The sequence below is a fragment of the Apus apus genome, chromosome 14 (assembly GCF_020740795.1).
Source record: "Apus apus isolate bApuApu2 chromosome 14, bApuApu2.pri.cur, whole genome shotgun sequence".
Taxonomy (NCBI): domain Eukaryota; kingdom Metazoa; phylum Chordata; class Aves; order Apodiformes; family Apodidae; genus Apus; species Apus apus.
This window is the reverse complement of record NC_067295.1, coordinates 1,577,970-1,598,759: the sequence shown is the minus strand read 5'-3', so window position 1 is coordinate 1,598,759 and position 20,790 is coordinate 1,577,970. Positions and strand designations below refer to the sequence as shown.

Sequence of the window (20,790 nt, the reverse complement as noted above, 5' to 3'; positions counted from 1 at the left end):
GGCGGGGCCCGGCGTGCGGCGGGGCGGGGCGGCGGGGCGGCGGGGCTGCGGGGCGATGCGGGGCGGGGCTGCGGGGCTGCGGGGCTGCGGGGCTGCGGGGCTGCGGGGCTGCGGGGCTGCGGGGCTGCGGGGCTGCGGCCGCCCGGCCCCTCCCGCCCTGCCCGGCGCTCCCGGCGATTGGCGGCACCGCCTGAGGAGGCGGGGCCCAGCGGGGCGACCCGCGGCCGCAGGACGGGCAGGAAGGGCCCCGCAAGGACGGCCCAAGGGTAAGAAGGGCCCGGCGCAGCCATGGCCTCCTCCAAACCGCTGTCCTGCTTCTGGGAGTGGGGCAAGAACATCGTCTGCGTGGGGCGGAACTACGCGGGGCACGCCAAGGAGCTGGGGAGCGCCCTGCCCCGGGAGCCCCTCTTCTTCCTCAAGCCTTCCTCGGCCTACGTGCGGGAAGGCTCGCCCATCCTGCGGCCCTACTACTGCAGCAGCCTGCACCACGAGGTGGAGCTGGGGGTGGTGATCGGGAGGAGGGCCCAGGCCGTGTCCCAGGGAGCTGCCATGGAGCACGTGGCGGGCTATGCCCTCTGCTTGGACATGACGGCCAGGGACACGCAGGAGGAGTGCAAAAAGAAGGGTCTGCCCTGGACCTTGGCCAAGGCCTTCAGGTCGTCGTGCCCAGTCAGTGACTTCGTGCCCAAGGAGAAGATCCCAGACCCTCACCAGCTGAAGATCTGGCTCAAGGTGAACGGAAAGCTGAGGCAGGAGGGGGAAACTTCCTCCATGATCTTCTCCATCCCTTACCTGATCAGCTACATCAGCGAAATAGTCACCCTGGAAGAAGGGGACTTGATTCTGACAGGGACTCCTGAAGGAGTTGGGTCTGTGCAGGTGAATGATGAGATAGAGGCTGGGATAAGTGACATCCTCTCCATGAGGTTTAAGGTGGCCCAGCAAACACGGGGATCCTGACTGGGAGGTGGGCTGGGACCTAGGAGGAGGCTCTTCTGGGAACATCTGGTGAGGAAAGGGACACACGAGCTGTACATTAAACACTGACACAGCCCATGTGTCTAGTGGACTGTCACGCATCAAAGACATGAAACCCGTGAGCTCAAAAGGCATTTGACTAAACCAGCCCTGTTTCCAAGGAGTCTTTAGCTTTTCTCTGAGGCTGTGAACCTGGAGTCCAACCCACCTGGGGGCAGATGGTTAATATCCAAACTGTACCTTGGAACTGTTGATGGAGACACTGTGCTGGACAGCTGGGGAGGGGAGCTGGGCTGTCACTTTGGGTGCCCTTCTGGTCTTCTGATTCTTTGAGCTTTGTCTGTGTCTTGCCTTAAAATAAAAATGAAAACATTAAAATTGTGATGTAGGAGCTAGAGCTCACCCATGCTCTGTACAATGAAAGATTAATGTGTAACACTAAGGCAAGAGTTACAGCTTCAGAAAGAATTTCTCTCCTTGGGGTATCATACAATAAAAAGATGTTTTCTTTTTCGATTAGTTTCACGATTCCTCTGTGCGTTTTTCAAATCTACAAATTAAACCAGGATTGCTGTCCCTCCCACGCCAAGGGGTGTGATGCAGCAGGAAGTGTGCCAGATGCTTGACAGATTAGTATTTTTTTCCCAAACTCGGTTTTAAATAGGCTTCTAAAAGTAAAATAAAACAAGAGATCAAGAATAAAGAAGCTCATTGGTAAAAATCACCAGTAAACTTGTCTTTACTTGTACTGATTTAAATACATTTTTAATAAAAATCTAACTGCAGCAATTGCCATCACTTAAACAATGCAGAGCAACAGTTGGAGTTTTAAACTCTTTCCAGCTGTTAAAAAGTCATGCTGTGTCACTTTTCCTGTTTCCAACTCCAGCTGATCTAACACTCTCTCCCAGTTTGCATGACAGCAAGATCTCTTTTCAATTCAATTAGTGACAAAGTTGTAAAATATAATTAAAAAACCCCTTCCCGCCCAACGTCAAAACTTACCATTTTCAAAGGTTGCACAGAGCTGAATAATTTCGAACAAAAACAGATGTTTTGGGTCTTTTGTCACATATATGCATGCAACAAAGTTAAATGCTTCCAGTTACTGGACCCAGATCTTGCTGGCCACTTCATTTGATTAGTGTGTTTGGAGAGTTGTGCAGAGAAAATTACAAAGACAAGCACCTCTGTGAAAGGGCAGAGTGGTCCAGGAACCTGCAAATCACATGGTGAAACGAAAACAGAACATGTTGCAGAATAAAGAGAGGTGTTTTTCTATCAACTTGCTCCTCCAGCTGTGTGCATCTACAGCACACTCTGCACACCTGCACAGCACCTGCCCCGGGCACCTCCTGCAGAGAGACATTTCACTTCACTGTGTTTTGATTCAAGTCAAAGCCTTAAAGCACACATGAAAGTTGTTGGTATGATGAGGCCTAAATGCTGTGGAGATAAGTCAGAGTTCGTCTAAAGGAAGGCTGAGGAGGCTGAGGCCAACTGAAACAAACGTTCAGCCATGAGATCTGAACAGAACCAGCCCCCAGCTCATCACACAAGCCGAACCGCTCCTCGGTTTCAGCCTGTCCCTGTCCGCGGGCAGCCGGGTGCTGAATTTGCTGCTACTCCTTGGACTGGGCCAAGCAGAGAAGTCAGGGCAGCAGAGCTGGGCCCAACAGGGCAGTTAGGGCCAGCCATGCTGAAAGAGGAAGGATTAAATTCACTGTTTCCATTTCTCTGTGCCTGTCAAACATTTCCATCTATGGCAACAGCAGCAATGGCCCGTTTGAAGTGTGCTCCTCAGCACTGTGCCTGGGTTCTGAGCTGTGGTTAAAAGGAGAGGAAACCCTTCAGAATATTAACTACCAGAGCAGGAAAATGATGAAGTCTTTTGTTGGTGCAGCAGGGGAGATGCAGTGACCCAACACTGGCAATGTTTTTTGGGGCACTCACTTGTTCCCACTCACATGAGGAGGAGGATGCAATCTTGGTGGTTTGCATGTCAGGGCACTGTTTCTGTAGTGGTTTTCTCTCTGCCACGTTGCTGTGAGGGGTAGGTAGGACACTGGGGTGATCAGGGCTCCTCAGGGTATTCCAGCCCGACAAGTACGTTGCAGGAGAGGGGCCATGGTGTCTCCCCACCATTTGGAACTGACCAACTCCTGATATGCTCAGAAGCTGAGGGCTTCTGAGTATGAATCTAGCAAATACAGCAGCTGCAGGGGAAGCTAAGGACAAAAATAGATTAAAAACACAGGGAAAATACCTGGAGAAAGGCAAAATACACATACCTGGATTCTGTATGTTCAGCCAAGAACAACTGTTTGGGTGAAGAGTCCTTTCTTCTCTGCCACTCACAGTCTTAGCTTGATCGTTTGTGAGAGGTTCCTGGTAATCGATGACTCCCTTCTCGTAAGACTTAAGTCTGCCCTGGGGAGAAGCAGCCTTGCAAACCTCGTGGCTGTTTCCAAGCCTCTGCAGTTGCCAAAAGTTCTGTGTTTGGACTCACCAACATGCAACACAAACCCAGGCAGTGTTTCAAAGTTGGTCTTTATTTGTTGAACACAAAAGTAGCAAGGCAGTTAAAAACACAGAAGCTCAACAGATCTGTCTTGCACTATTTATTCTTTCTGATTTTTTAAAAATATATTCTAAATTGAGTGAAGAAAGCTTCCATCCCCTTGTAAGGGGTTGAATTCAATAGGACTGACTTAAGCTGAGGCCCTAATACACTTTTTAAGAAGTACAATCAGCTCAAAAAGATGAACACAGAAGCCCACTTACAGGGATTAGGGATGCATATTCCTTCTTTACCATCAGAACATCATTAGCAAAAATACAACAACGTTCTACCTCTAATAACACAGTGAAGAAAGTCTTTTTCCTAGCTGGTATTAATAGTTAATTAATAGTTCTTAATAGTGTAATCTCTTCTTTCCTGCCTCTTTCCCCAACAAGCTCTGGCTCGCCTCTATCGGGTCTGCCAGTTTACATGAAAGAACATTCACTTTCAGTCCATTTCTCCAGCTGGGTGATGAAGTGACCTGCAAAAATAAAGAAGGGTGTTCATTTTCACTGCTGTATGGTGCTTTGAAACACATAATTTTCAAATACCACACAGCAGGTTTAATGTTTTACATTGTTTCATGCATGAGTACACACGTTTTATGCCATATACCTGTCACTATTGAAGTGAAACACTTGCGTTTTTTCCTGGAAATAGGGGCAGAGAGCAGGGGAGATGGGGAAGTAAGAAGAGTTTTGCTAAGCAGGGCAAGTTTGAAAGAAAGGAGTCAGTTTAGAGCTGTCCTAAAGCAGGCAGTTCTATGAAAAAGGAATCCAGTCCACATGCATGCAATTAAAGTAAAGGATATTGCAAATAATAGCAGATATTTTAAAAATTGGTCCAGCTATGTGAATCTAGTACTGTTTTTGCTTTAAGGAGAATTGCAGATCTTAGATCTACCTAATCAGACTATTTCAAAAAATACAGGTAATAGAGAAATATACTTTGGTAACCCCATATACCACACAATCTGTTACATATAGTGATTGCATCTTATTCTTGCCAACAGCTGCTCTTAACTTATTCATTCTAAACCTACAGCCAAGTCAGTGACTGAGTAAATCACATGTATGTGTTTTTGAACTACCAGCTCCTTAATCAGTTTTGGCCGAGAGCAGTGTGTGTCTCTCATAGTTTGCCCAAAAGAGGCCTCCACAGATCTGATCCTTCAGGGACACCCCTTAATGCTGCAATTCTGACGAACACTATTTACTTGGAATATTCAGAATACATAGAAAAAATAATCCTAATTTTTAAAAGTTCAGCAGAATTGACATGGGATTTTTCAGTTTAGATACACTACTGACTGGGAAACAGCCCCTGGTTAAATGAGCATTAAATACTAACTTTAAAATAAATCTTGCTTCGTTCCAAAAGAAGCTGCCATTTCAATGCAGTCATCTTGTCTTCTGTTAGAGTGAGGAACTCATGGACCTGTTAATAACAGGACATCACAGAACACTTTTGCAGCATCCAGTTGTAACATCTCCACAACAAATTATAATGAAAAAGAACATCTTACACATCACACTTTTATACCTTTCTAAGCTGTATCTTTCTATTTTAACATAATTTTTGGTGTGATAGATGTACCAAGACAGCCAGATTAAGCAGAATAAATTGCGGGGTGTTTGAGAATCAAAGGGAATTCCAACCATGCTGTCTGAAAAGCATGAATGAATTAAAATGAAGCACTATTCTGAATAGGATATTCACTCCTACAGTTAACACGTTTCTTCTTATTAGCAGCTCCTGATTTCTAACTTTTTACTTGTTAAAAAGCCACCTGTGGATGTACATGTCCATATGTACACACAACTTTGTTGCCAGTGTGTACACACACACACGTATACAAGGAACATTTACATATATTTGTAATTTTCAGCAGGCTTCACAGCAGATGAAATAAGAACAACCTAATTCATTTCTACTTACTGTGCAGCCTAATGTTTCCTCAGCTACACAGTCAGACAGGTAGCAAGAATAAAGAGTGCCTGTGTGATCTGTCAGGTCAATGAGTATGTCAAAGCTTGCAAAAGTTGACTTTGAACCTGGAGAGAGGTCACTGCAGAACGTGCACGTGTTGGACATTTCATTCACTACAAATCGGCATATTGAACTGAAACATAAGAAGACAATGCACAGATGCAATTCCTTCTGGCTGGAAACTGATTTCTAGACTGAGATTTCCCAAGAGACTATTCCTCCTTAAAAATATTCTTTGTCTTCTAAACTCTTAAGTCTGACTGAGACAAAATGGTCTCATTCTTCTTTTCTCCTCTAGCACCAGGAAGAGCAAGTCCTTCTTAAAGCCAGCTCCTCCTTGCTACATCTGGAAGTCTACACTCCAGACATTCACATGACATCCTCCAGAGGAGTTTTATTTCTTGTCCGGAACTTGACTAAAACATTGTTCTATCTAATTTGTGTCAGAGGAAAGCACTTTTAAATACAAATTTAAACCAGGCAGTTGCTTACCATCTGTTGCGAATAACTTTATGAGCGTTATCATCGATGTCCAGGGTAGAAATGTAGCCATAAATAATGCCATAGACTGGTTCCAGTTTCCCATCACTCTGTGAAGCTTTTTCCTTCAGCTGCTCCACAGTATAAACATCAACTATAGTCTCCACTAAAAGTTTAAAAGACACGTTACATGTGTCTGAGAAAGAACGCAGAGGAACAACAGCAAAAAAAAAAAAAAAGGATCCTTAAAGTAATAAAAATGGTAGGATTTGATCTAAAGAACCAGAGAAGCCCAACACAGCTTCCTCTTAAAGTGGCCTTATCATCTGGGGACAAAAAATGAAACAAAAGGAGAGTCAACTCATGAAAATATTGAATACTTAATCTTTGTATCCCCCCCAGATGAGTTTTTGACAAAAACTTTCCATTTTTGTACTTACTTGAGAGAGAAAGAACATGCCAAGCAGGCTGCAGGTGGGAATAGTCACCAGCCCTGGAGCTACAGAACTGACAATGTGAGGGACCAAATGTACGCCAGGCTGCCCTAGCTTGGCATCTGTGATCACACAGTACCTTGCAACTTCAGCTGCACCATGAAACTACACTCTGTAGTTTAATAAAAGCCAAGAGTCTGAATCCGTGCTTACAGTTAATGGAGTCTTTTGACTGCTCCTCCATTTTATCCTGCAAGGCCCTTGATTGTACGCTCTCTTTTATGAAGCTGAAGAGAACATTTGCTTCTGCTGTTTCTTGAAAACATATTTTAAAAAGTTATTAATATATGTAGCATGTAAAAATAACAGCATAATTGTATTTTACAACTTTTTAGTCTGTCAGCAGCAACATGTCTCTTGGAATTAGCCAAGAGATGCTTTTCTCCCTTTAACTGTCAGCCCTATATGGAATACTTGAAGACTGCTTAGATCAACTGAAAAAAAAAAAATAAATAAAGGAAAAGGGGTGGAAGTCACAAGCATTGGTCAGGATGTAGCAGACAAGAAGCAGGGAGCTTTCTCAGACAACCAGGCAGAAGAAACCAGACCTCCACCAGAGCAACACTTCAACAGCTCTTACCTGGATTGGTTGTAATGATGGTTTTTGATATCACTGTTGCAGTCATACAGTTCCTAAACTTGTCAAAATTTATTCTCACATCTGCTGCAAATATTACTGCGCACAAAAAAAAACCTTGTTAATGTAAGGTAAGTATCACATTAAGAACTACTGTTAAAACATAAAAAACAGACTATTTTACCTGTTTCTCGTGGGATCCAACTCTGTGCAAGCTGGATAGATTCATTATCCCAACTAAATTTAAAAAAGTTAATGTAGCAAAACATTTTTGAAACAGCACTCAAACTAAACTACTAAATAAAACAGTTATGATTCAATTGGTCAAAGGGGACACAACCCCTTTGTCACATGCACAGGCAAATGACATGCCATGTACATCCACAGGCATTCAGCTTGCAGCCAGCCAGGATGCTTTTTATATCCCATGCTAAACAGGATAAAATAAAGAGCTATTAGATTGCTTTAAATGATTAAATGCAGAATATACCTGGGAAAATACTGCGTGTCTTTTAGAGCTCTGACAACATCAATTTCTAACTAAACCAAATCCCAGTTCCAGTCAGCTGAGCCTTTTCTGTGGGAACAGGCTGAGTGCTGACATCACCAGGCCAGATGTTCAGCTGGATTCCCAGCGCTGCAGCCCTTGGAACTGGGGATGGGGAGACCAGAATGAGGGCAGTAGGATCCCTCAAAAATGGTAATTTGAGGGTGAGGACCCTGGATAAATCTCATTCAGCTCCTCCCAAGTTTGGATGGCAAGAGTACTGTCAAAGCACAGTTTTGCTCTGGTGGGTTTTTCCTTAACCCTTGAAAAAAGATTTCAGATATTTCTCACCTAGCATTGCTCAGTCACCTTCTCACTGATGGCCTCTGAACTATCTTCCCTACAAAGCTGTTGCCCAAGGATTTCCTGAATCTTTGCCTCTACCTATGGCTCTATGAAAGGGCAAAAGGCACAGCTGAGGGTAACCACAGTCACACCACCCAGAAGGGTATGTACAGCTCTGTACCAGCGTGTACCAGCCAGACTATCTGAGGTGCTGCTGCTCATTCACATTGGTGGGAGCTCAAGGCTAGAACACTTCACTCTATAGATGTTTATTAGGGCTCATGTGTGTCCACTAACTCTGTTAAACATAACACTGAATGACAATCCCATCTAACTCCCACACGGCCAGCAATGCTATCTTGCTACTCTCCTATCTGGGGAGCAAAGGTCATTTCAACTAGCAGACAGCAAGCCCAGGGCAAACAAACCCCCACATACCACTGCACCTAGATAAGCCACAAGTTTATTGAACAAACTGTGGGCAAAATTTAAATGTTGTTGTGTAAACCAATCACTATTTACATGCAGAAATGGTACAGACATTGTCATATCTGTGGACAGGATCAGTTTGAAAATATGGCTAAAAAAGTATCAAAATATTTCTGGGATGTTTTAAACATTTTAAAAATATTTCAACCTATTTCCATTCCACTTGTTGATTCTGCTGGGCTTTTAAAATTAAGAACACTCCTCTTCCCCTCCCCAATGTGTAGATGAAATGTACTGCCTTTGCAACTGCTTTAAAATGCCATTTCCTGAATTAGTTCAAATTTCCACATTAAAAAACGTAACTATTTGGAACTAAGCTTCATTTTCCCATTATGAGCTAGCAGTCTGTCAGCAAGTCATGAAACTAGACAATACAGATGAGGTCACTCTAATGAATCTCTTTTTTAAGCCTTTTTTTTTTCTCCCCATACATTGCTGCCTCATCACAGTTGCCATCCAAAGAACAATACATCTAAATTAAAAGATAGCATTGTAACAGTATGTGTTGTAGTTCATTTCTTTACCTACTCTTGCCTTACTTTGTGTATTTTAGTGAATTAAAAAACATTTTACCATACTATTGGAAAAGACATCTCTGTTTCATCATACAGCTTTACTTCACACCTCTGACCTTTTCTTTTGTCTGATGTCATAAAATACTTTGGCTCCCCAACCTTTAAGAAAAAGAAGCAGTCACTTTGCTGCTGCTGCGAGTTTAGAACAATAAAAATGATAGCACAGAAGACAGAAAAGTTAAAAACGAGGGGGGCGGGAGGGAACAAAACACTGAAAAAATAAACCAACCCATGTCTGCCACTACAAGGTTAATGGTAATTTTACTTCAAGACAAAAGGACACATTTTATTTTATCAAAATTTGCATTTACATATTTTCAAGTTATCTACTGCTTCTACATGCATGGTTTCAAAAAGACAACTGATGTGGGACATTTCCATGCCCTTAATTCCACCCCCCCCATGTTGCTGATTAAAATCTCAAGAAGCTTGCATGGTTACTGTAACTCAGCTGAAGTGCCTGCCAGCCTGAGCAAACAACCCAACCCAGCAATTCCTGGCCACCACATGTCCCAAAATCCAGACTCACACTCAGGTCCATTAAGTGACTTCACTTACTGACATCACAGCTGCAAGCAGGTTGAGGATTCTGCCATCGAGGCTCTGGCCATTTGCAATTATATCCCCCAGGGAATAATAATCCTGAGGGTCCTTGACAGGCAGGTGCAACAGAGAGAGCAGCTTGGTGTCCATGTCATAACGTGAAGACCTTTTGACCACGGAATGATTTTCACTGAGCAATAATTTGTAGCAACTAGAGGGTTTGCACAACACAAATCACATTGATCAACATTTCACTCCTTGATGTCTTAACAGTGTAAAATGTTAATTCAAGCCACATGATAAAATAACTGCTGATTTATTCAAATTAATTTGTTCTAAAATTACTTTAAAATAATTACATGCTTCAAATTTACAAAAGACATTATCACACTTATTTAGAACTGAAATGCTAGCAATGTACAAGACATCTCAGCCCTTATCCATCATTAAAAATAAATTATGAGTTTACAAAAAGAAGGAAATTTACCCTGTTTAGTTACAAAGAGCCTTATTGCTTGATGACAAAATTCCAACGACCATATCCTGATAAACAGATTCTCTTTTGAGATTATTTGACCAAACATGGTTGAACTCAGGGAGGAAGGTACAGCTACAGAAGATGACCAACCCCAAAAACTTCTACCAATCAGCTGGCAACTAAAGCAAGTGTTAACTTTGATCTCTCTGGAAAGAACTACCAGTCTAGGCTTCAACTTTACCTCGGAGTTACAGGATTGAATTTTTCTTCCCTTTCTGCTTCCTTTGTCTGAACTAAAGGATTTTCGATTATAACTAAAATAAAACATGGATAAGTGATGTTAGAAAACAGGATATAGATGTGCGTAAAGAGAGACAGCTTTTAAAAATGATTGTTTTCAAGGTTGATGTGGAAAAGAAAAGATAGATGCAGTAACTGCTGCTAAATGTTTTCACACTGAAAACCCTGTCTGTCTAGACAACTCACATTAGAGCCCACGTCCCACAGGAGTCCTGCAGACATTTAATGGGAACAAAATGACACCAAGTTCTTGTGTGTTTACTCTTCCTAATCACAAGTTTTATCCACACACTCTGGTCTAGTGACCATGACTTAAAATAAGAGCTCATACCACAAATAAAGACAAGATTTTTGTTCTGTTTTCATGAACAATAATAGTAATATCTGTAACTAATGAAGACAAACATCAAACTACTTCAGAAAGTTTGTTTTTCATACTTGGCAAGAACTGAATATCAGGTAAAAATTTCGGTTGATTAACTATAGGTAAGTTCTGGGTGGCTGCATTCAGTGGGTTTGTATCTAGTCTTTTTGTTGACATATTTACTGGGTTTTAATTTAAATCCTTGAAATTTTATTCCTTTCCTTTTTATACTTAACATAACTGAACAATTTGTTTCCAATTAGACTGTTTTCTGAGTCCTCAGAGAAAAATATAGCAAAACCACAAACACATAACACTGATTTACTAGAGAGAATACACAATCTAACAGAACCATGTTAAGAATAAACTCCAACTTACCACAGTCACCAACTCTAAAGCTTTCTGAAAGTGGTCTAATATACTCTTCTCTGCCCCAAGAATTTACATTTATAAAATAAGTCGGCGAATCACGGATGGTGAAGCTGAAGGTGTACCTTTCAGATCCAATGTCTGCTAAAAGAAACAGCACTGTCACTTCATGACCACAGCTTGACTGTAATCTGGAATATATGTATAAAAACTATGATTTCGAGGCTTTCACAGATTTTGCCATGAATTGACTACCCGCAGTATGGGGAGTTCCACTAGAGGTCAGCAGGCTGTGCAAGGAAACCTGTTGGTGTTCATGGGTGCGGATGGCTCCAGCTCCAACCGAGGTGGTACCTGCTCCATCCCACCCACTTACATCCCCTCTCTTTGGGCTGCACCGTATAAACTTACAGACCTAATGCAAGAGGGATAAAATGACTACATGACGCTACTTTCAAGACATGGACAAACCCAAAGTGGCACAAAGCCATGCCATGAAGCAGTGTGCCCGTAGCCCCAGCATGGCTGTGCCCATGCAGGAGAGCACTGCAGTGACACGCGGGGCTGCAGAGCACGGGCAGTCACTGTCCAGACCGAGCCAAGGGGCTCAGCTCATTAAAGTGTTTCCAGCTCTGTGGGGAGCTCATGCTGCAGGGGGTATCAGCACCAGCAACACTACACTGCCTTTTCTCTTCCAGCCAATTACCAAAGCTTGCACAGATCACACAGCACCATGCCCTGCTAAACTTCTCCATGAGAACCGTGCAGTGATCGCACAGAGCAGCGCAGTCTGACTGCAGGTCCATGGAGGCATAAATATGAACCCCACGTTTTCAGACTAGGTAGAATTGTTTCTGGCGACGATGACAACTTCCTCCTGAAATCCACCACTAGAGCAGCTCAGCACGATGACAATGCCAGCAGAAGAGCAGACCACTTCACACAGAGCTGGAACAGCTCCCCAGGGCTGGAGATGCTTCCTCACAGCACCCGTACCATTTCCATGCTGTGGGTATGTTGTTCCAATTGCCAATTAATGCTCTAGTAACTATGTACAATTCCCATTTTTCTTAGGATCAATAACATGAAGCTGGTGCAAATATTTGTTTCACTCCTCAATACATCACTTAACATCTGTTTTAAGAGAGAATGAACATGAAGGGGCAAGATGAATTCCAGCAGCAATTATACAATAGTGGGTTCATATCGGTACCATCTTCAGACCCTGAAACACTTCCATGATAGAGTTTTTCTAAACAAATTCTAATCTATAAGATTTAGCCAAACTAATGCTGCTCTTTCATCTTGGTTCTCAAATGCACCAAAACAAGAGTTTTGCACATTTTTATTCTATACATTTTACATTAAGTCTGTTTATCATTTAAGTACTTATTTCAGTCACATATGCCAAATTATACCATATAAGAAAACAAAGTAAAAACAGTTAAAAGGGACTGTACTTTTTCTGTCTGGAAAGCCTCTGACATCTGTTTTCCCAATAACCACACCGATTACGTTCTAAAAAATAAAGAGATTATAGAATACAAGTATTAAATACAGATGTATACGATGAATTAGATTTCATGGACTTGTAACTCTACTGATGATAATAAACATATTTCTTACTGGTAATCACCTTAATCTATTTATTCCACAGTACCATATGAACTAAAGACTAAAACATAAACAGGCAATTTTACTTTAAGGAAAAGAATGACTAATAAAAATATTAAAAGAAATACATCTGTTTCTGCTTGTAGAGACAATGGGAGGACAGAAGTTCACCCAGAGCAGTCACAGTTTTGGCTGTCCTTCAGCAATCTCTCCTCAGGTAGGCAGCAATATTGTTGTTTCACGCTCTCTGCACAGGTCTCAGATCTCCTTAAATGCACCATGAAAAGTCTGGACAGGATTTATTTTCCAGTTAAGCATCCAAGGTTTCCCCTGCTGTCAGCACCGAGGTACACACACGTGTACAGCCACAGGGAGGAACATTTTTCCTGTCCTCATCTGAGCAACATTAATTTCTACAGGTGCCTCTTTCTTGCTGCCTCTCAACCAACTACAAAGGGAGCTCAGGCAATGAACTTTTTCAGCAATTCAAAAGAAAATCAATCTTATTCTGCTTTGCTAAACCTGTGTTTATTATGCATAAGCACCCCAATCTGAATCATCACACAAAACTGCTAGGAGCAAATACACCTGAAAATAAATATTCTGACATAAAATACAGCTATTAATAATATATAGCTGTGTGGTGGGGTGTTTTTTTCATGCGACAGGAGAGTATGGCAGTGCTACTTTAGGATTTAAGAAGTAGGCAATGACAGTTGTAATGGGGATAAGGACTGGAAGGAGAGACTGACATCACAATACTGTGAGGGTCCTGCAAACCATGTCACACCCCTCTCACTTCAGGGCTGCACCTCCTTCCATCCAGTGCTGCCTCATTTTCCCGTTTCAGCAGGGAAACCCCAGCAGCCAGCTAGCCATGGGCAGTGTAACAATTTAATTACCCCCCAGGCTGAATGTTGCCCCTTTTCACAAGGCAATTCAACATGGCTTCACTGTGACAATATTGACATGTGCTCAAAAATGAGACCTCATATTCCCAGCTTGCTTCAAATCACTAGATGGAGCAAGGTAACTGCCTTATCCTGCAGTGACTCACACAGTGAGCTCCTTGGAAGGATGCATCTGCACCACAATGTAATGTCCTAGCTCTCCCAGTCTTTCTAACAGAATACTTTCTACCTGTCTACAACATGTAGTGATTTAGATTAGTATTGTATTATTCTCTTTTTAGCTTTGTTTCTTTAAAAAGACAAACAAAACAAACAAACAAAAACAAACAACAAAAACCAAACCACCCCAAACATTTCCTTTCAATCAGAGTGCAACATACACTGTATCTCACCACCAGTCAAAAGAACTGACATTCGGGATGACTCTTCACATGGGTTAAGCTAATGTAAATCTCCAGTGTCCAAGAAAGTATCTCCCCTGTCCCTGATGCAAATACATTCACCCCTCTTGCATTTGCTCTAAGCCTGCACAGGAAGCTGGCAGAAGGAAGTGATCTGGCTGGAAACTATTGGGGGCAGAGGAGAGAAAAAGGGCAGAAAAACTTCCAAAGATCATTTCCCTGATCAGTTTATTGTGCAACTACACAAGCAAGTAGTTTCACCAGAAGAGGAGGAGCAGGTCATGGCTGCACTAAAGCAGGGGGCTTTGCTGCCTTCTTTTGCTTAAGGCTGCTCAACCAGATGATGAGAACACAGCATCAACACATTGCCAGTTTCTCACACTTTGATCTATTTCTCTTTCCAAAAATAAACTGCCAAGGAAAAAAAAAAAAAACAAACAAACCAAAAAACTTTGAATTATGTGTGCTCAGCTTTTAAAATCCTAAACACACATTGATCATTCTATCATGACATACTAGTGCCTTTTTTTTTTTAATACTTTCTTTACTAGATGTTGCCAATTGCAATATTCAAAATTAGTTTTATTTGTAAAATTAATGCTTTTAACTGAGTTAGTGGGTCACTGTATTTGGAAGTAACTGTGAATGACAGATTAAAGTAGCTTTGCTGGAGACCAGGAGTTTATGAAAAGATGGAAAGAATACACAATACTGCTGTGAGGGCATATAAAACTCGCTACCTTAGTTCACCCCTTTTCTTTGATTCCTCTTCCAGTTGTTTAAAATAAATGAAAAGAAAAAAAAAAAAAAAAAAAAGGCTAAATTGTACCCCTCTCAAATAAAAAGCTGTGGGAACAGGAAAACTCCTTGTTTTCACCCTCTTCACAAGCAGCAGGACTTCCACAGGGCAGGGAGCTCTGTAGATGTGCAATTGATTTAAGCCCCACAGAGGGACAGGGCTCTAGCACCACAGCCGGCAGAGCGGGCACGGGCACTGCTGCCTCGGGTTTGTTCTCCTGGCTCCAGCTCCCAGCAGCTCTGAGCACTCAGAGACACTTTATCGCTGGTGAGCTACACAGTGAAGGGCAGGGGATGCTGCCACAGGGAATAGTTCAGTCTTCTCCCTCCCATATTAAAACAACACCTATGGGGAGCAAGGAATGAAAAACCTGTGCCCCTCCATACTTTCTATTTCTCCTTCAACCATCTAAAACCCAGCAGAAAAAAATCCTGAGTCTTACAGCACAGTCCCCTGTTTAGCTCTTGCTCCAGTGGTGGTAATCATTCATATCAGGATAAAAAAAAAATAATACTCAAACATCTGTGTGAATCTACCCACTACAAAGCTTTGCTGTTAGTTACATTTACTTTTCAGCCCATCCTAATCTCCTGTACTCCCACAAGCAAAATTCTCTGCTCCTCATAAACTGACAACCACAAAAACCTGCCTTTTGTTCTAAAGAAACAGAAACAATCCTATCTGACATGTAACTGTGAGATTTTTATCCAGGTAAAACACCCTACCATTCAACAAGAGCTTTGTTTGAGTAATTCAGGGCTATGTTATTTAGCTCAGAGGGACCGAGCACACAAGACTGCAGGATTGGGCCCTCAGTTCATAGCTTGCAGTGAAAGGCTATTGTAAGTTACAGATGGATTGTGACCACATAATGCTGACTCTGTACATGTCTTTACTAATTCAGCTTCCATTTAAAACATCACAAAGAAGCCTCTGATACTTTCAGACATTGAATTGTCCAGTCAATATCTATAGTTGTGGTATCCACCTTCCATGGACAGCAACAGCATCAATTTTCATTTTGCTGGTTTAGACACAAAGAAAGGAAGGTACTTTATATCTAACAATTATACTAATGAAGTTAGTTTCTAAATACACATCAATTACATAATTTTGCAGTAATATAATACAGTCATATACAATTTCATTTGAGAACAAAAGTACTATGTCTATGAGACTTACAGGACGAGCAAGATTTGGATGCAGATCTGAAAGTGCAACAAAGTCCCGGGTTGAACTAGAATAAGCCATTCTTTATCTGTAACTTGAGAAAACTAATTTAGGTTTTTTTAAAAATCTAAACAAATCACTTAAAACTATTCATAGTGAGAATAACAAGTTATCTTTTAACACAAATGTTGTGACCTAAATAGCATCCACCTTCAATACAAAACATTTCAAGCCATCTGAAGTAGACAATTCTGTATTGTTTGTAGCTGGCAATGTAAGTTATGAATTTAACTACTCTACCTGTGCTTCTCAATTGAGTTCTGTGATTTTTATTTATTTATTCAGCATTAAATGACTCCATCAGCACCAGCCTATGAAAAATATTTACCCTCCTTCTCCAGTCTGGGAAGTCCAACTGAATTTAATGAGGCAGTTGATTTATAAAAGGCCATTTACATGAGAGGAAAGAAGAGTGTTGTGTTGCAAACCACCTTAATCGAGGTTTTGGACTTCATATTAAACTATGTTAAAATGCAAGTTCATTCCTTCCTCAAATGTAGAAAAATTTTGAAGTTATTAAAAAAAAAACACAATCAACTTAAGAAAATCAGTTCTTTTCAGGCTGCCAACATAGCATTATGGCCCATTCCTGAGAGCTACTGTGCACTCAGGTCTTCTCTTGATGCCAAAGGTGGGCCATGTGTGCTTTGTTAGCCTGTCTGAATGCCTCTTATTATTCCAGAAGTACCCTCAGATACATTATTGATATTTAGCAAATAGCTGTCAGATTTTAATATTTTTTTTGGTAAAAGGGACCATCAAGTTGTCCAAATAAACTTTCATATGAGAGAACTGCTGACAGTTTTTAGAGGATGCCTGTTCAAACTTTATAACAAAAGTCCTGAAAGGATTTTGCAGTCTTTATACCTGGCACCTTGTGTGAGAATTGTTAACCATTTCACTGGGTATTAGTGTAATGATCTGTTGAACACACTAGAAAATAAATAGCCTACACATCAAAAAAAGTGAGGAGTTATCCGAGTACAAACAGTCATCTCTCTAACAGAGCATTTTGAACTAAATTCTCACAGGAAGATAACCCAAATTTGCTTTACAAAAGCTGCTGAACAGTGAGGCCATCAAACCTATTTCCCATCTCATTATATGGAAGAATTTGTGTTCTCTTACCTAGGAAAGTCACCTCAGCTATCCCTCCAAGGCACGCTAATATTGTTGCCTCAAAAGAAGTTAAATATTACTAAATGACATACCTCTCACCACAGCTGAATCAGGTGAAAGCAAACAGCACTGGAAGCACAGGCATCCAAGGAAGATCAGAGGCAGTTTAGGATTTACAGGGCAGCAGGCCCTGCAGGGGAAGCTGCAGCCACCAACTGCACCCTCACTGACCCCCTCACAGACAGCACCTCCGCTCCCAGGCACGGCTGAGGGAACTTTCAGCACCACCCAGGATACAACCTTCTTCTGAGAGAAAGGACAAGATGGAAAACACAATAAATAAAAGCACCAAGACTCTGGCACCACCACTCCCATCCCAAACTGGGGTCAAGCACCAGACGAGCTTGCACTCCCAAAGCCAGGGCAGGCTCTTCATTACAAAGATTTTTCTTGCACGGGCCCATCATCATAGAATCATAGGATTCCAGACTGGTTTGGGTTGGAAGGGACCTTAAAGATCATCTAGTTCCTACCCCCTGCACGGGCAGGGACACCTCCCACCAGCCCAGGCTGCTCCAAGCCCCATCCAACCTGCCCTTCAACACTGCCAGGGATGGGGCAGCCACAGCTTCCCTGGGCAACCTGGGCCAGGGTCTCACCACCCTCATAATGAAGAATTTCTTCCTAATATCTCATCTGAATCTCTCCATTTCCAGTTTAAAGCCAATTACCCCTCGTCCTCTCACTGCACGGCAATCCCCTTTCTCTGCCCAACCCGTGGCGGCCATCCCACCCAGGCAGGAACAGCATCAGCTGAGAGACTGAGCAAGCAGGAACACTCACCAGAGCCGCACCGAGGAGAGGGGTCAGGGCGGACACAGACCCCACGGGAAGGCAGCACCTTGAGAGGGAGGCGTGAGGCGCCCGGGATCGAGGGACACACAAAATGGCGGGAAGGCGGCTACGCGGCCTGTCTGCGCGGGCACCAGCACAGCCCCGGCGCTCAGAGAACGGCTGCGGAACAACCACAACACCACACAGAAACCCCAGAAAACCAGAGCTCTGGGGCTCCCGGGTACCCGAGGAAGGGCACTCAGCCCAGCGGGATCAGCTCAGGGCACGGCGGCATCTGCTTGGAAAGCCGGCACGCTCTGCCTCGGGTCCAGAGCTGAGGGGGTGTAAAATATGACAGGTGTTCAGCTGTGTGATAGAAGAAATGAAAGATCCTGTAATACAGGGCCAATACAGGCACTGAAGCTCAGGTTTTGGGTTTTGGGACTCCGCCGATCTGTGGGGCTTTACCCCACCTTTCCTGCCCCTGCTCCACCCCGACATGCACCAGGCTTCCCGGGTAGGAGGTTAATTTGAGCCACCTTACCACATCATTTGCTTGCTCCAGCAACAAATGTCTGCGTTTTCCTTGCACTGCTATCCCACAGCATGCCCTGGATGATTTTTATCCTTTAAAAATGCACTCAGCAGGATCTCTAGCACGTCCCAAGTCCCTGAACTTAACAAAACCAACAAAGCACCAGCCCAGGAGTCTAAAGTGAGGCTTGTTCTGCAACACTTATAAATGCACAACACACCAGCAAGAAAAAGCAAATTTGAGAAAGCTTTAGATGAACCATTCCTTTGTTCTTTCATTTTTTTGCAGCAGCTCCAAGGAAAAAAAAAAAAAAAAGCATTCTTTATAAGTGAATTAAAATTTATAGTTTAAAATATTATTTGTATTGATTGACACAGCACTCCTGGGTTTTCAGGCCCTGCAGAAGGCTGGAGTGGGCCATTTTGTCCATTTATATTGCCTATAAAATCGTTTTTTATAAAATCGATACTCTTCACTTCTGGATCATAAAAAATTTTACTCCTGACGAGTAATTTTATGACCTCAAGGTCAAAGTTTTATTGAAGTTTTAGTGCAGCCTGACAAATTCTGTGTTGACTCTGTATTACAGGATCTTTCATTTCTTCAATTAAACAGCTGAAAATGGATACCACCTGTGCTCTCATATTTATTGTGTCACTAAAGTCCATGATAATTACACCGTGCTGATGACAAATGACATGCCAGAGAACTGACAGCCTGCATGGGTTGTTTTTTTTTTAAGTCACCTTTTATACAGTATGATCCATGGATCTAACTTTGCTCCATAGGTTTGAAGTGTCCAGTACAGAGGTGGGTTCTTTGTTAGTTTTGTTGTTTTAATTATTTCAAGCTAATGAACAAGCCAGAAGATAACAAAGATGGTAATGGGATCCTAATCAAATGGGAAGGAAGAGTTGTACAGTAGCTGGAAAATGCTGATGAAGGTAGAGGTCTCATTCTTACCACTATTAACTGCAAGGTAAACAAGGAAAAAAACCAAAAACAACCTGAACTGAGACCTGCAGGGTCTGCATGGCTGCAGAGGTTGATAAAAGCAGGATCACAGCCCACAAGCTTGCAGGCATTGAGCTTGTCTAGTATCTCAGCAAGGTTCTGGAGGGACGTAAGCCCCTGCTGACATGGAGCCTTGCTGAGCCAAGCTGGGCTCCTGCACTGCTGCCCATTGTGGTCACCACTCGTCTTAGGTTTTGTCCAGGCTGAGCTGCTTTTCTCCCACAGGCACAAAGGGCAGGTGAAACCTGATGCTGTCGCTGTCCCCAGCCCAGGTCCACAGGCTTTGTCTCATTTCAAAGCCACCAGAACAAGGATGCTGTTGTGCCCCTCTCCTTGGCGTCCCCAAAGCCTCAGCAGACGCCTAATGATCGAGTGGCTTTGCTTTGTGGTTTAGTTCCACTCCCATTTTCAATGCACCTACATTTTGAAAAAAAAAAAAAAAACCTACCAAAAAAAAAAAGAAAACCAAAACAAACCTGCTTTTTACTTGTCTGTGATAGCTCCTGCCAGGAAGATGTTATCAGGGCTGTCATGAAGGGGTGCACCAACCTGGCCACAAAGGCAGCAGATGTGAGACCAGAGTTACTTCCCTGGAAGATGTGATTAGATGCTGAATTTCTGACTTGCAGATACTGAGATGAGAACCCATTCAATTTCTGTACCAGTCTCACGGTGATGCTGTGACTTCTGCCATTCATCCAGCACATGGCACAACGGGGACAGGCAGCACTTCAGGCTCCTGGAGCTTCCTGTAAACATATAACATCTTGATTGGTGCTTACAGCAAACAAACCTCTAACCTGAATGTCTCCTGCTCATTTACAATGTCAGCTGATGCTCCAAGTTTGGAATTCCTAATACAAACACTGAGTAGAGCCTGCAAAAACAAGTTACTCAGCTTCACTCCAGCTTTCCTCCTCAATTGACCTCAAAACAGTCTTTGAAAGAAATCAGCATTGTTATCTCCCTTGACAGCTGGAAAAACAGAAGCAAGAGAAAGACCAGCAGCAGTTTCCTGAGAGCCGTGCACCACACGAGGACCTGCTTCCCTTTCCAGTTCCAGCACCAGCCCCTGCAGGAGGGCAACAATATCAACTCAGCATTTTTCTTATCTAGTGCTTAATCCCCGAGAGCTCTGAGTGATCTTAACTCTCCAGCACTTCAGCAGCACTTAGTACTCTGCCAGATTCAGTCTGTGATTAGCAAACTGCAAATTGCATGGTCCTTGCTAATTAGGCCCTCTTGAATGGATTTATTTAAATTACACTCATTGGCATGGTCAGGGAGTGCAAATGCCAGTTT

At 42.7% G+C, this 20,790-nt stretch overlaps 2 protein-coding genes across 2 annotated transcripts; one reads left to right on the top strand and one right to left on the bottom strand.

The window, feature by feature from the left end:
- The first annotated feature begins 87 nt into the window (after positions 1-87).
- On the top strand, positions 88-1,497 carry FAHD1 (fumarylacetoacetate hydrolase domain containing 1). Its single transcript, XM_051632117.1, has one exon. It carries the CDS (start codon positions 289-291, stop codon positions 958-960), a length of 672 nt encoding a protein of 223 aa, XP_051488077.1. The 5' UTR covers positions 88-288; the 3' UTR covers positions 961-1,497.
- A 2,013-nt stretch (positions 1,498-3,510) lies between these two features.
- MEIOB (meiosis specific with OB-fold) lies at positions 3,511-16,007 on the bottom strand. The gene is made up of 13 exons (XM_051632344.1): positions 15,939-16,007; positions 12,492-12,549; positions 11,041-11,172; positions 10,240-10,312; positions 9,536-9,731; positions 8,976-9,076; positions 7,266-7,318; positions 7,085-7,180; positions 6,658-6,759; positions 6,023-6,176; positions 5,480-5,663; positions 4,892-4,978; positions 3,511-4,022 (listed from the first exon to the last, which is right to left on the bottom strand). The coding sequence occupies exons 1-13, from the start codon at positions 16,005-16,007 to the stop codon at positions 3,894-3,896; spliced, it is 1,434 nt and encodes a 477-aa protein (XP_051488304.1). The 3' UTR covers positions 3,511-3,893.
- Positions 16,008-20,790: the final 4,783 nt, after the last annotated feature.